The sequence below is a fragment of the Eulemur rufifrons genome, chromosome 24, assembly GCF_041146395.1.
Source record: "Eulemur rufifrons isolate Redbay chromosome 24, OSU_ERuf_1, whole genome shotgun sequence".
NCBI classification, from domain to species: Eukaryota; Metazoa; Chordata; class Mammalia; order Primates; family Lemuridae; genus Eulemur; species Eulemur rufifrons.
This window is the reverse complement of record NC_091006.1, coordinates 4,922,728-4,936,389: the sequence shown is the minus strand read 5'-3', so window position 1 is coordinate 4,936,389 and position 13,662 is coordinate 4,922,728. Positions and strand designations below refer to the sequence as shown.

The window sequence follows — 13,662 nt, the reverse complement described above, 5'->3', positions numbered from 1 at the left end:
CACACCCATCACCCCCGCGCGCTGAGACCACTGCCCCAACTGGCCGGGGCAGCAGGCCTGGGGAAGGCTCTGGCACAGCGGGCATGGAAGAAAAGATGTGCCCGCTTTTCCATCCTTCCCTTTTTGCCCTTGTCTCTGCTTCATCTCTCTCCTCTGTCGCCTCCCCTCGCATCCTTCTTCACGGCCATCTCTTCTTCCTCTCTGGGTCCCCAGTCTATCCCGTTCGCAGGGCTGCCTCCCACAGTCTCCTCCCCCGCGCTCAGTTGGGGGTAACAAGGCGCATGCGCGGTCAGCGCCCCTCCCTCTCCACCCCCATCCCCCGTTGGCGTCTGGGCCTGGTCCCCTTCTCTCTGTCTCCCTCTCCTCCCCAATCACGTCCCCCGACACCGACACCCCATTACTCCCGCGGTCTTCTAGGCTCAGCTGTGGTCCCCAGCCCAGTCTACCCCAGGTAAGATGGGAAGAGGGGAGGCCCGCGGGGAAGGGGAGGGGCGAAGCATCCTGCATCCCGAGATAAACAAACCCGCGGAGGGGGCGGTGGAGACTGAGGGGCCTGACGGGCCTGACGCTGGAGGAGAAGAATGGGGGGCTGGGCCTGGGGAGGTGGCAGGCGCTGGGCGAACGTACAGGGGCCCTCTGATGGGTAACGAGGGTCCCTATGGTTGCCCAAGATCCAGTTGCTCGAGGGCCACCCGGGGCCCTGGGAGCTTCTGGGGACTTGGACCCTGGAGCCCGTGGCCAACCTCTCTAGCTGACCTCTGCCTTCAGGATTTGCCTGAAGGCAGCCCCCAACTCTGCATCTGTCCCCCCCCCCCCGCCCCCGAGGGCCACCAAGGACCATGACTAAGACAGATCCTGCCCCAATGGCCCCGCCGCCCCGAGGGGAGGAGGAAGAAGAGGAGGAAGAGGACGAGCCCGTCCCTGAGGCCCCCAGCCCCACCCAGGAGCGCCGGCAGAAGCCTGTTGTGCACCCCTCGGCACCTGCCCCCCTCCCTAAGGACTACGGTAACCACTGTCCCCACCCTGGAATCTGGTCTGAAGCCTTGGGTGGCCTGGGAGGGTGGGCTGAGCTCTGTTGGTGATGATGGTAGGGGAATTCTGGGGAACTGGATGGTGGTCCATAGGAGTCTTGGCTGCAGAGTCCTTGAAACCCCCCTTCATTTATTAATTCATTCACCCATTGGAGAATGGAATTGTAATTCTAATCTCTGATTCATGACACATCATTTAGTCATTCAACAAACGTTTATTGAAAGCCACTATAGGTCTGGTTTTATGCTAGCAGCTGGGGCCACAGCAGGGAGCAAGACAGTCTTTTCCCTGAGAGAACTCACAGGCCTCAAAAACAACCACACAATTAAGTATAAAAATATAATGTAATGTAAATATATAATTACAAAACATGATGAGAATTGTGTTTACCAAGAACAAGATGCTGCAAGAGCTTTTTAAGACATAGTTTGCCCAAGGAGGTTACATTTGAGGGAGACCAGAGGGTGGGTTGGGGTTAAGTAAGGGAATGGTTGCAGAAGGGGGTCCCAGGAGAGGTAACCACAGGAGTAAAGGGTCTGAGGAAGGAGGGTGTGGAGCTAAGTGTGTGGCCTCTCGGAGAAATTGAAAGTGTCCAATCATTTACCAAGCAATATTTATTGAGAGCTACCACTCTGGGATGAACCTTATGCTGTGTGACGGGTATTTAATGGTGAGTGACCCACTCTGGGAGGCCGAGGCAGGAGGATCGCTCAAGGTCAGGAGTTCGAGACCAGCCTGAGTAAGAGCGAGACCCCATTTCTACTAAAAAATAGAAAGAAATTAGCTGGACAACTAAAAATATATAGAAAAAATTAGCCAGGCATGGTGGTGCATGCCTGTAGTCACAGCTACTCGGGAGGCTGAGGCAGGAGGATCGCTTGAGCCCAGGAGTTTGAGGTTGCTGTGAGCTAGGCTGATGCCACGGCACTCACTCTAGCCTGGGCAACAGAGTGAGACTCTGTCTCAAAAAAAAAAAAAGACGGTGAGTGACCCAGGCATGATTCCTCCTATCAGGAGAGGAGAGACTAAAGTGAACAGATAAATAAATCAGGTAAGTTCAGGCTGGAGTGAGTGCTATGGAAGAAATAAAAGGTGGAAATTTACTAGATAATGTCTAGGGGTCAGCTAGTTGAGACAAAGTAGCCAGGGCAGGTCTTTCTGACAAGGTGGCATTGTCAGCTGAGACCCAGAGCATGAGGAGGAATCAGCCATAGGAGAGCTGGAGAAAGAAAGTTCCAGGCAGACAGCAGCAAGTGCAAAGGTCCTGAGGCAGAACTGAGCTTGGAACAGAAAGATCATGGAGCTGCATTTAGGAAGTGAGCAGAGTTGAGGTGAGAGGTTGGCATGGGCCAGATCTGGAAGGGCCTTAAAGGCCACAGTTAAGATTGTGGATATATTTTAAGTGTGGTGAGGGAGAGCAGTGGTGGGGGAGGGTGTTTAACAGCAGACGAGTGGCAGGTCTGATTTATAGTTTTAAAAGCTCCCTCTGGCTCTGGGGTAGCAAAGAATGGAGTGCAGCCAGAGTTAGATGTGGCAGAGGGATTTTAGAGAATGCTGGCTGGGAAGCCCCAGCAGCTGTGAGGTTCAGAAACTAGACACTAGGTTCAGAGAGTTGGCATCACCAGAATAGGGCAGGAGAGGTGGCATCTGTAGACATGTCACCCATTAGAGGTGGATTACAGAGACTACAAGCTGACTTCAGTTTGATAGAAAAATAAGAAGGTTATCTGGGGAATGGAGGGTCCGCCCCAGGAAACTGGAAAGTCTCCTTTGCAAATGCAGCTGGAGGTGGCTGGGGCCTGTGGCTCAGGGGAAAGTCAGAGGGCCTAGGCTGTGCCCTCCAAGGAATCTTGCTTGTAGAACAAGGAGGGTTTGTCACAGAGTGTGAAGGAATCTGGAAATGTACTCTGGGACAGAGAGAAGGCTAAGAGGGACACTGAGAGGAAATCGTGTATCTGTTTGTTAAATTTGTACATTAATTCAACAGAGATTAACTGAGCACCTACTGCGTGCCAGGTGCCATACCTAGCCTTGGGAATAAGGGAGCAAACAGGCAGAGCAGAAGGGTAGTGTCCAGATCCTAGTCAGGGCAACAAGTGAGAAAGGAAGAAAAAGAAAAGACGAATGGAGGAAGAGAGGAAAACAAGGATGGAGAAAGAGAGGAAGGGGTAAACGTATTATGTGAGGTTGAGATGGGTGCTATGATCACAATAAAGTAGAGTAGGAGGTGGGAAAGGACAGGGGTTCTGATTTACACAGGGTGATTTGGAGACGCCTCTCTGAGGAGGTGACACTTGAGCAAAGACCTGCAAAACCTTATGAAGATCTGAGGCAGGACTGTCCCAGGTGGGAAAAACGGCAAGTGCCAAGACCCTGAGACAGGAATTTGCCTGGCACGTTGGAGGGACAGGAGGAGGCCAGTGCAGCTGGAGGGAAATGAGTGATGGGGAGAGGGCAGAGAAGTGAGGGCCAGGTGTGCAAGGCTTCAGGGGCCATGGTGAGGCCTTTGTATTCTGAGTAGGGTGGGAGCCAGGGGAGGGTTCTGAGCCAAGGAGGGTTATGGCATAACTGAGGTTTTGAACGGAGCACACAGGCTGATTCCTGGGGACTCCTATATGGCACTTCCCTGGGCTGTGTGTCATCTGCTCATTCATTTGCTCGTTCATTCAACCCACACTGAGTTCCTGCCACATGCTGGGTGCGGATGTTGCCACAGAGAGCAACACTCATCCGAGGGTACTGAAGGGAGACAGAAGTGACTCAGGCTGGCCGCAGGTTGGATCCTGCTCGTGGATACATTTTATGTGGACTGCATGGCATTTGAAAAATTTGGGAGAGTTTTATTAAAAAACAGGACTTCTGGCTTTTTTAATTTATTTCTTTTTACTCTGGAGATTTGGCCAAACGGTGCCCGTACCATCACAGGGCAGCAGTGGGTGACAGCAGTAGCAGCCCCCTAGGACATGCGGGACTCCGAGGCCTGCACCCTCCACCACACTCTGGTTTCAGGGGGTGGAGTTTGCTGCTCTGTGGGAATTGCCTGATCGTCCAATTTTCCAAGACACACCAGGCATCCAGATTTTTACACGAAAGCTCCTGAGTTTGAAACCTTGTGCTGGCCACACAGAAAATGCCCGTGGGTTGACTGTGGCCCAAGTGCCACCATTTTGAGACCCTGCATTAGAGGCTCTTAAAAGCTAAGATCTAGAGCACCTTGCCTCGGGGTGGAAGGAGGGGGTCAGCTTGCCTGGGGTGACCTTGGACCTCTCCCCACCCCAGCCTTCACCTTCTTCGATCCCAATGACCCCGCGTGCCAGGAGATTCTGTTCGACCCCCAGACCACCATCCCGGAGCTGTTTGCCATTGTGCGCCAGTGGGTGCCCCAAGTCCAGCACAAGATAGACGTCATCGGCAATGAGGTAAGAACACCTGGGAAGGCGGGGAGAGAGGGAGATGGGGTCCCCCACATGTTTGGGTAATCCTCCGCGTCCCCTGGTACTTGTAGATTCTGCGCCGAGGCTGCCACGTGAACGATCGTGATGGGCTGACCGACATGACGCTGCTCCATTATGCCTGCAAGGCTGGGGCCCACGGAGTCGGTGAGGGCCCAGACCCCCAGGCCATGAGCCCCAAAACCTAGGCTCCCAGACCCAACACTCTCGAAACCACCCAGAACTCAGGCTTCATCTGGAACCTGCAGCCTAAGATCCCAAAGTGCAGTCCCTGAGGCCCAGGGCCCTCCCCAGGCGTTGGGCCCATGCTCTGGAGAGGGGGTTCCAAGCTGACGCGGGCTGTCGTGCAGGGGACCCCGCCGCGGCCGTGCGCCTCTCGCAGCAGCTGCTGGCACTGGGCGCCGACGTGACCCTGCGCAGCCGCTGGACCAACATGAACGCGCTTCACTACGCGGCTTATTTCGACGTGCCCGACCTGGTGCGCGTGCTGCTGAAGGGCGCGCGGCCGCGAGGTGAGGAGGAGGGCCCTGGAAACGAGGAGACAGGACCCACGGGAGGGAGGAGGGCCGGAAAGAGGAGAAGGGTACCCAGTGTTGGGGGCAAGGACCCGGGTGAGAGGGCGGGGACGTGGAGTGATGGGGCAGAACTGAGGCCTGGCTGGGAGGGCAGAGGGGACTGGGATCCGAGGAGACAGTGGGAGGAGGCAGGAGGTGTGGAAGACAGGGCTCAGTGGTCGCAGTGCCAGGGAGGGGCAGACCTGGGGGGCGGTGGCCAAGGAGTGAGGGGCGGTGCTCTGCGGCAGAGGCTCTGGGGCCTTCCGGTTAAGACGTGAACTTAGAGGTAGGAGGAGGGCCAGAGTCCCACTGGTGGTCACCCGGAACTCTCCTCTCGCTCCCTTCCAGTGGTGAACTCCACGTGCAGTGATTTCAACCACGGCTCAGCCCTGCACATTGCGGCCTCCAACCTGTGCCTGGGCGCGGCCAAATGTTTGCTGGAGCACGGCGCCAACCCAGCGTTGAGGGTACTGCCACCCTGGCCCACCGCCACTATCCTCCCTCTCCCTCCCTCCCCCCTTCCCTCCAGCAGTCCTTTGCAGAGGATAAGGACCACCTGCATTTCTGGACTTCCCAAGTATTATAAATATCATCTGTACATTTAACAAATGAAATAATAGCAGAAGTTTACTTAGTGTTCATTATATGTCTGGTGAAATCTATTATAAGCCGTGTTTTACAATGGGGAAATGAGGAAGAGAGATTAAGGGATTTGCCAGGGTTCTCCAGCAAGGAATATCTTTCAATCCTGACCCTGTGGCTGTGTGTAGACAGCATTTCAAGATCATGAGGACAGTAGAGTTATGTCCTCTATAAATGAGAGGGTCGGGCCCCTTATAAGCCCTCAGTGTGATCTTTGACCCCCAACCCATCCATTACCACCCCTACCTTCAACACCAGTTACTCTGCAGCATCCCAGGCACGCACGGATATCTTGGGGGAATATGGCCCATGCCCCTGAGACCCTGCCTCTCCTCATTCCCCATTGGCCTAGAGCTTGACCCCTGACCCTGTGCCACAGGAGCCCATTCTCAGTGTTCGTTCCCCCACATGGCCCCTTACAGGCTTGGGGTCTTGAGGCGTAGCCTCCCTGAGGGTGTGACCTGTAGCACTGAAGTGGGGCCCCCACTCCCTATTGGCTCCATCCCCAGCCCAGGTTCTCCGGGTGGACTTCCTGGGGATGTGATCTGTGTCTTAATGCCCCGTGCCTTCTCCTTATTCCCATGTTGGCCCAGGTGTGGGTGTGACCTAGTCCCACTCCTGTTCACCCAAACTCAGGGTTTCTAGGGACATGGCCTTCATGGGGGTGTGGCCTGTGCCAATGAGTCCCCACCCCCTCTCTTCCCTACTGGCCCGCAGAATCGAAAAGGACAGGTGCCTGCGGAGGTGGTCCCAGACCCTATGGACATGTCCCTGGACAAGGCAGAGGCAGCGCTGGTGGCCAAGGAGCTGCGAACACTGCTGGAGGAGGCTGTGCCGCTCTCTTGCGCCCTCCCCAAGGTCACACTACCCAACTATGACAACGTCCCAGGCAATCTCATGCTTAGCGCGCTGGGCTTGCGCCTGGGAGACCGCGTGCTGCTGGACGGCCAGAAGGTCAGGGACTGCGGGGTCGGGGTGCGGATGGGGGTGGGGGTAGGACTCAGTCCCCTAGTCCCTCCAAGCTGGGTCCTTGGGCAGAGTGCAGACTCTCCCCTTTGTGTCCTGCCCTCCCGGTCATGCACACAGTACTTTTTTTTTTTTTTTTTTGAGACAGAGTCTCCCTCTGTTGCCCGGGCTAGAGTGCCGTGGCGTCAGCCTAGCTCAGAGCAACCTCAAACTCCTGGGCTCAAGCGATCCTCCTGCCTCAGCCTCCAGAGTAGCTAGGACTACAGGCATGCGCTATCATGCCTGGCTAATTTTTTCTATGTATTTTTAATTATCCAGCTAATTTCTTTCTATTTTTAGTAGAGACAGGGTCTCGCTCTTGCTCAGGCTGGTCTCGAACTCCTGACCTCAAGTGATCCTCCTGCCTTGGCCTCCCAGAGTGCTAGGATTACAGGCATGAGCAACTGCGCCTGGCCCACAGTACTTTTTTTTTGTCTAATGATTATTCTGTGGGTGCCTCCTTTAAGCCTCACCCTGTGCTGAGCTCTCTGTCCCCGGGGGAAATCAGATCTATCACCTGACAGTGACCCCAGAGCAGTCATGGCTGTGATGTGGCAGCACCAGCTGAGTGATCAGCGCAGCTCTGTCCTTGTGGCTCCCCTGGGTCAGCTGGTCCCCAGTCAGGCCCCACCTCCACTCTCAGAGCGGTCAGGACTTTGGCTAGGAAAGTACAGGCTAGAGTGACCGGGTGTGATGGGGGCTGCACCTGACTCAAAGGTGAGAAAGAGCAAAGCAGGAGAGTAAAAGGAGAAAGGGGGCTCGGGGAGGGGGAGCAGGTGTAAAGGCCTAGAGGGCAGAGAGAAGCTTCCACCATCCAGGCATTCCAACTTCCATTCATTGATCTGCTGTCCCTGTCAATGGGACATGCTGGACTCGGTCCGTCCTTCGGGATAGAGGGCTGTGTCAGGCCCTGCCTGCACAGAGCTCCACTTGCAGTGAAGAAGAGACAGGCAATGAAGTGAACTTGTGGTTAAGATCATTTCTGTAGCAACAAGGGCCGTGAACACCATTAAATGCCTGGATTGAGTAAATTGTTCCTGGCTGAGTGCAGGGGCAGTTTTAGCAGGGGTGTTCTGAGAAGGCTTCTCTGAAGTGATGTCCTAGCTGAGATGGGAAGAGCTCCCTCTGCAAGGATGTGGAAACAGGAAGCAGCAGGTACGGAGGCCCACAGGTGGGAAGGGGCAGTGTCACTGGAGGGGGGTGTGGTGGAGAAGTCAGCAGGGCCTGGGTCATGCCAGACTTGTAGGCCACTGGAAGGAATTTGGATTTTGTTTCTTGTGCAGTGAGAAACCATAAAAGTCACATGTTTTTTCCTAATCAAGAGTTTTGCCTGCATCAGCCCCATTCCGAAAGCTTTCCACACATGATCTAATCAAATCCATCGGACAGTTCAGAAAGAAAGATGGGGTCACTCTTTCCATTTTACAACCCAGAAGATAACAAGAGGTGAAACCCCTTGCCTGAAAACATGTAATACCAATCACTGCCCCTCAGAGAAGCAGCATCGTGCAGTGTTTATGAGCTCAGGCTCAGGGATTTGCTATGGGAAATCTCAGCTTTGCCACTCACCAGCTGTGGGACCCGGGGCCAGGGGCTTCCCCTCCCTGGGCATCAGTGTCTCCATCTGTAAATGGAGATAATAACAGGATAATAACCTCAGGGGGTTGTGTGAGGTTGAAATTAATTTAAAAAGCCCTTAGAATAGAGGCTGACACAGACAGCCAGGTGCTGTGCTAATCCCCACTTCAACCTCCCCAAAGTCAGCTCTACTAAGTAGCCCATTTTGCAGACAAGGAGCTGAGGCACGGATGGGCGAATGAGCCTCGCACAATAATAATAACCGCACTCACTGAAGGCTCACTGCAGCTAAGCCACTTTACATGTGTTAAAAATGCTCCACCAGACAACCACCCACAGGGTGGGTTGCTGTCTCTATTTTGCAGACGAAACTGAGGCCCAGGAAGTCCCCTGACCAAAGTTACAGCCTACTAATGGCCAACACTTGCTGATCCCTTTCTTAGTACCAGGCCCTGTTCTGAGGGCTTGAATTTCTCCACGACAGCCCTGCCCAAAAGACCTTCCTGGGATGGTAGAAATGTTCTGTGTCTGCTGTCCAGCAAAGTAGCCACAAGCTACATGTGACTGTTGAGCATTTGAAATTTGGCTACTGTGACTGGGGAAATGAATGTTTAATTTAGTTTAAATTTAAATTGTCATATCTGGCTGGGCACTATTTACTGTGTTGGACAAGGAGCTCTAAAACAATCCTGTAAGGTGAGTATGATTTCTGTTCCCATTTCAAAGACAAGGAAATTGAGGCACAGAGAGGTTAAGTCGTCTAGCCAGGAAATGATGATGTCTGATCTGAGATTTGCATCTAGGTTTCCCTCCTCCACCCCATCGTGCTGCCTGCTGCCTGTGTGCCAGTGGTCCACCACGGCCTCCCAAGTCCCCTCCCAAAGCTATGTCCTCCCTTGTCTCCCCAGACGGGCACACTGCGGTTCTGCGGGACCACGGAGTTCGCCAGCGGCCAGTGGGTGGGCGTGGAGCTGGACGAACCGGAGGGCAAGAACGATGGCAGTGTTGGGGGAGTCCGGTACTTCATCTGCCCTCCCAAGCAGGGTCAGTCCCACCTGGGGCCCAAGAGGGGTGGGGGTGGGGCCCACTCCGTAGTTCTGATGCTGCTGCCTGTGTAATGGTGGCTGGGGGATGAGGGCAGGGCTGAAGGCAGAGGCTGGGACAGCATCGAGCCAGGCTCTGTTCCCCCAGGTCTCTTCGCCTCCGTGTCCAAGATCTCCAAGGCAGTGGATGCACCCCCCTCGTCTGTCACCTCCACACCCCGGACTCCCCGGATGGACTTCTCCCGTGTCACTGGCAAAGGCCGCAGGGAACACAAAGGTCAGAGAAGGGAGCTCTAGGGGTGGGACGCTCAGCTTCTGTGACTCGGTGTCTCCTTTAGCTCAGTACTGGCCCCACCTAGTTCTTAGAAGGACCTCTGGGTTCCCTGCCGTCTGTAACTTAGTTTCCCCTCAGGCCCAAAGGTTTTCCCCAGTTTTAGGGAAGAATCTGGAGGTTTCTGGATTTTGTGACTTGATTTACTCTCAGACCCAATTCCCCCTTCGTTTTAAAAGGACAGTTTCTGGGTTCCTGACTTCTGACTCACCTTTTCCTTTGGCCCACATATCCTCTCAGCTTTGAGAAAAGATTTTTGGGTTCTTCAGGTTCTGTGACTCAGTTTCTCCTCAGGCCTAAAGCCCCCTCTCCTAGTTCTCTGGCATCTGGGATTCAGTTTCCCTTCCAGCCAAACCCCCACCACACCCCACAATTCTGGTGAAGTCTCTGGAGTTCCTCTGATTTGAGCCAGGACAGGGTTTCTGCCTTGGGGCTTTCCAAGTGGCATGGGTCCCCAGAGCTGGCCTCTGGGGCCACAGCCACAGCCCCTATACCCTCTACCCTTAGGCAAGAAGAAGTCCCCATCATCCCCATCTCTGGGCAGCCTGCAGCAGCGTGATGGGGCCAAGGCTGAGGTGGGAGAGCAAGTCCTCGTAGCAGGCCAGAAGCAGGGGATTGTGCGCTTCTATGGGAAGACAGACTTTGCTCCAGGTGAGGATGGGGACGCTGGGCTGGGGGGCAGGCAGGGCCTTGAGGCATCCTGACACCCTTCTGCTGCAGGTTACTGGTATGGCATTGAGCTGGACCAGCCCACGGGCAAGCATGATGGCTCTGTCTTTGGCGTCCGGTACTTCACCTGTCCTCCTCGGCATGGGGTCTTTGCGCCAGCATCCCGTATTCAGAGGTGAGCCCTAATTTTGACCCCCAACCCAGGGCACCACCCCAAGCCCTGATCCCCCCTCAGAGGGTCTCCTCCTCATGGAACAGCAGGACAATGTGGATACCCCCTACCCACCCCAGCTCTTTCCTCACAGGCCCCTGGGGCTCAGCTCCTACTCAGACTCTGGCCTCTGGTAGCTCTGACTTTTCCCACTCCCTGTGTCTCCCCAGGATTGGCGGATCCACTGACCCCCCTGGGGATAGTGTTGGGGCCAAAAAAGTACATCAAGTGACAAGTGAGTTGGAGGGTAGGGGGTGGAGTCTGGGGATGGAGGATGGGTCATGGGTTCTCAGGCATATGCTGATGACAGAGTCTCAAGGTATTTAATTGAGGACACAGGGTCCAAGAAAATGATGAGACAGGATCCCTAAGAAGATAGGTCTTAAAGGTGAAGTTAATGACAAGGCTCTTTGGGGATATGGGGTTGAGCAGATATTGGGGACAGGGGTAGTTATTGGGAGACATGGTGGGTATTTTTGACAAGCAGTCCAGATGGGTACTGGGAATGTGGTATCCAGGTAGTACTGGGACATGGATAGGTATGAATGACAAGGAGTCTGGATGGGTATTGAAAACACAGGTAGGTCTGTCAACTCCTCACCTGAGACCCTGTCTTCCTCTTCAGTGACGCAGCCCAAACGCACCTTCACAACAGTCCGGACCCCAAAGGACATTGCATCAGAGAACTCCATCTCCAGGTGCGTGGCCAACCCCTGTCCCCTCTCCTATGGGATGTTCAGAGAAAGGCATCCACTAGGTAGTTGGGCTGGAGCTCTGGGAGGGGCTGGAAACAGGTTAGGAAAACTTGTGACTAGTAAGCACACCCAGAAACAGACTTTAGGGTGCAGGGCCCACACTGAATTCTGGTGACTTTAACTTTTAGGGGGCAGGTAAAGGAAGCAGCACACCCTCTACTGCACATGAGCCTAAAAAGACACAGCCAGGGAGTTAAGAGGCAGAATCCAGGCCGGGCGCGGTGGCTCATGCCTGTAATCCTAGCACTCTGGGAGGCCAAGGCAGGAGGATTGTTTGAGCTCAGGAGCCTGAGCAAGAGCGAGACCCCGTCTCTACTAAAAATAGAAAGAAATTATATGGACAGCTAAAAATATATATAGAAAAATTAGCCAGGCATGGTGGCGCATGCCTGTAGTCCCAGCTACTTGGGAGGCTGAGGCAGAAGGATCGCTTGAGCCCAGGAGTTTGAAGTTGCTGTGAGCTAGGCTGATGCCACGGCACTCACTCTAGCCTGGGCAACAGAGTGAGACTCTGTCTCAAATAAAAAAAAAAAAAAAAAAAAAAAGAGGCAGAATCCAGAAAAGTCAAATCGTAAACACTGGGGGAAGAGCTGGTGGTGAGGGACCCAGGTGTTGCTGCAGCCCACATCAGAGTGTGACCCCGTTCTCCGTTTCAGGTTGCTCTTCTGCTGCTGGTTTCCCTGGATGCTGAGGGCAGAGATGCAGTCCTAGAGGCCCTGGATACCCGACAAAGAGACAGAGTCCCTACTAGCATCTCCTGACACAGGAGCCCCCATGTCACCCTGAGATAGAGATTCCCAGTAACACATTCAGAGTAGAGACCCCCTGTTAGCCAGCCCTCAATCACTGAGGCCCCATTATTAACAGATTCCCCCATAATAACCCTCCAAATATAGACCCCATGTCACCCAGAAAAAGATTCCCTGAGTAGCACCTTCAGGCTAGTCTCTATCCCCAACCCCTCAGAGCAGACACCCCCAGTTAACAGATTTCCACATCACCCCAAATGATGGTGACCCTCTCCACATAATGCTCCACAACAGGACATTCTTGAGTCACTCATCACTGGATCAGAAACCCCCCATTAACAAAGATCTCCCCCAAGTCCTCTTGAAATAAACATAGGTCACACCTCCAGAGCCACAGATCTTCATGTCACTATCCCTTGTTTAACATCAGTCCCCTTGAGATGTCATGACCCCCATGGTCACCCCGAAGCCCTTACACTCCAACCTCCCAATCAGATACTTCCTCCATTAACAAAAACTTTTGTTCTTGCCCCTCAAGAAGAGACCCACCTTAGCCAGCCCACTGTCACCCCTAATTTACAGACACCAAAACAGTCCTGGAAGTGCTAATTACAGGACCCCCAAGTCTTCCTATCCTCTGTACCCTCAAGAAACCCCCAGTGCCTTGTATGAAGCCCACCCCACATGGCCCACAGCCCCTGTGCTGGCCAGGCTCCCAGAAAATTCTCTATTTTTTAAGTAATGACTTCCCCCTTTGGGGGACCCCAAAATTTAGAGGCCCCATTCTGGGACTCTGGGGATCCTAAACCCCAGAGTACATGTATCCCAAATTCCCCTGTGTCCCCAAGTCCTACAGCCCCCAGAAGACCCCAAGGCCCTCACTCCAAGCACCCCCAAATCTTGGAATCCTCAAATCCCCAGGGAATCCCAAATTTACAAATCCAATCCCAAGCCCCCAGGAAACCCAATCATCAGATCCTTGTGCCTGGGATGGAGGAGACTGCAGTCAGGATATGCATCCCAGGCTCTCAGGGCACCTCAAGCCCTATTCGCAGGTACCAGGATACCCCAAACAGGTATTCCCATCCCTGGAAACTGGAGGACTTCAATGCCCTGAGTCCATGGATCTCAAGACACCCAAATTCCAAGAGCCCCAGCCCCAAGGGAACCCCAACTCTTAAAAGCCTCCATGTCTAATACATGGAAGTCCCCAAGGCCCTGAGGGGATCCCAAATCCTGGAGCCCCCATTTCAATCTATGTTCTGGTCACTGGGCCCAAAGGACCTCACAGCACCTCGGCCAGACCTACAGCCCAAGGGAGAACCTGAAGGCCCAGGGGGTCCAGGGTAGACCTGGGGCCCTGACCACCAATGACAGCTCACGACTGCCCCTTCACTGCATGTCCCCAAACAGCATGACTCCTGTCCTCTTCAATAAAGATGTTTCTATGGCCTCTGTGTTTCAGGTCATTGGGGGTTTCAGTCCTGTCTCTTGTACCCTGTACCCTTGCTAGGGGATGGTGGGAGAGGAAGTTCTTCCTTCAATCTCGCCGTCTTGAGGCATGGGCGTAGAATAGCCCTGCGGGAAGTCCCCCAGTACGTCCTCTCGCGGCCTTCCCGCGGCCGCTACGATTGCCCCTCA

At 54.2% G+C, this 13,662-nt stretch overlaps 1 protein-coding gene across 1 annotated transcript; it reads left to right on the top strand.

Moving 5' to 3' along the window:
• Nucleotides 1-302: 302 nt before the first annotated feature.
• On the top strand, nt 303-13,474 carry CLIP3 (CAP-Gly domain containing linker protein 3). The gene is made up of 14 exons (XM_069457204.1): nt 303-451; nt 769-1,005; nt 4,312-4,451; nt 4,538-4,631; nt 4,835-4,996; nt 5,387-5,505; nt 6,398-6,634; nt 9,172-9,307; nt 9,455-9,583; nt 10,145-10,288; nt 10,358-10,481; nt 10,688-10,752; nt 11,143-11,215; nt 11,929-13,474. Exons 2-14 carry the CDS (start codon nt 840-842, stop codon nt 11,981-11,983), a joined length of 1,644 nt encoding a protein of 547 aa, XP_069313305.1. The 5' UTR covers nt 303-451; nt 769-839; the 3' UTR covers nt 11,984-13,474.
• Nucleotides 13,475-13,662: the final 188 nt, after the last annotated feature.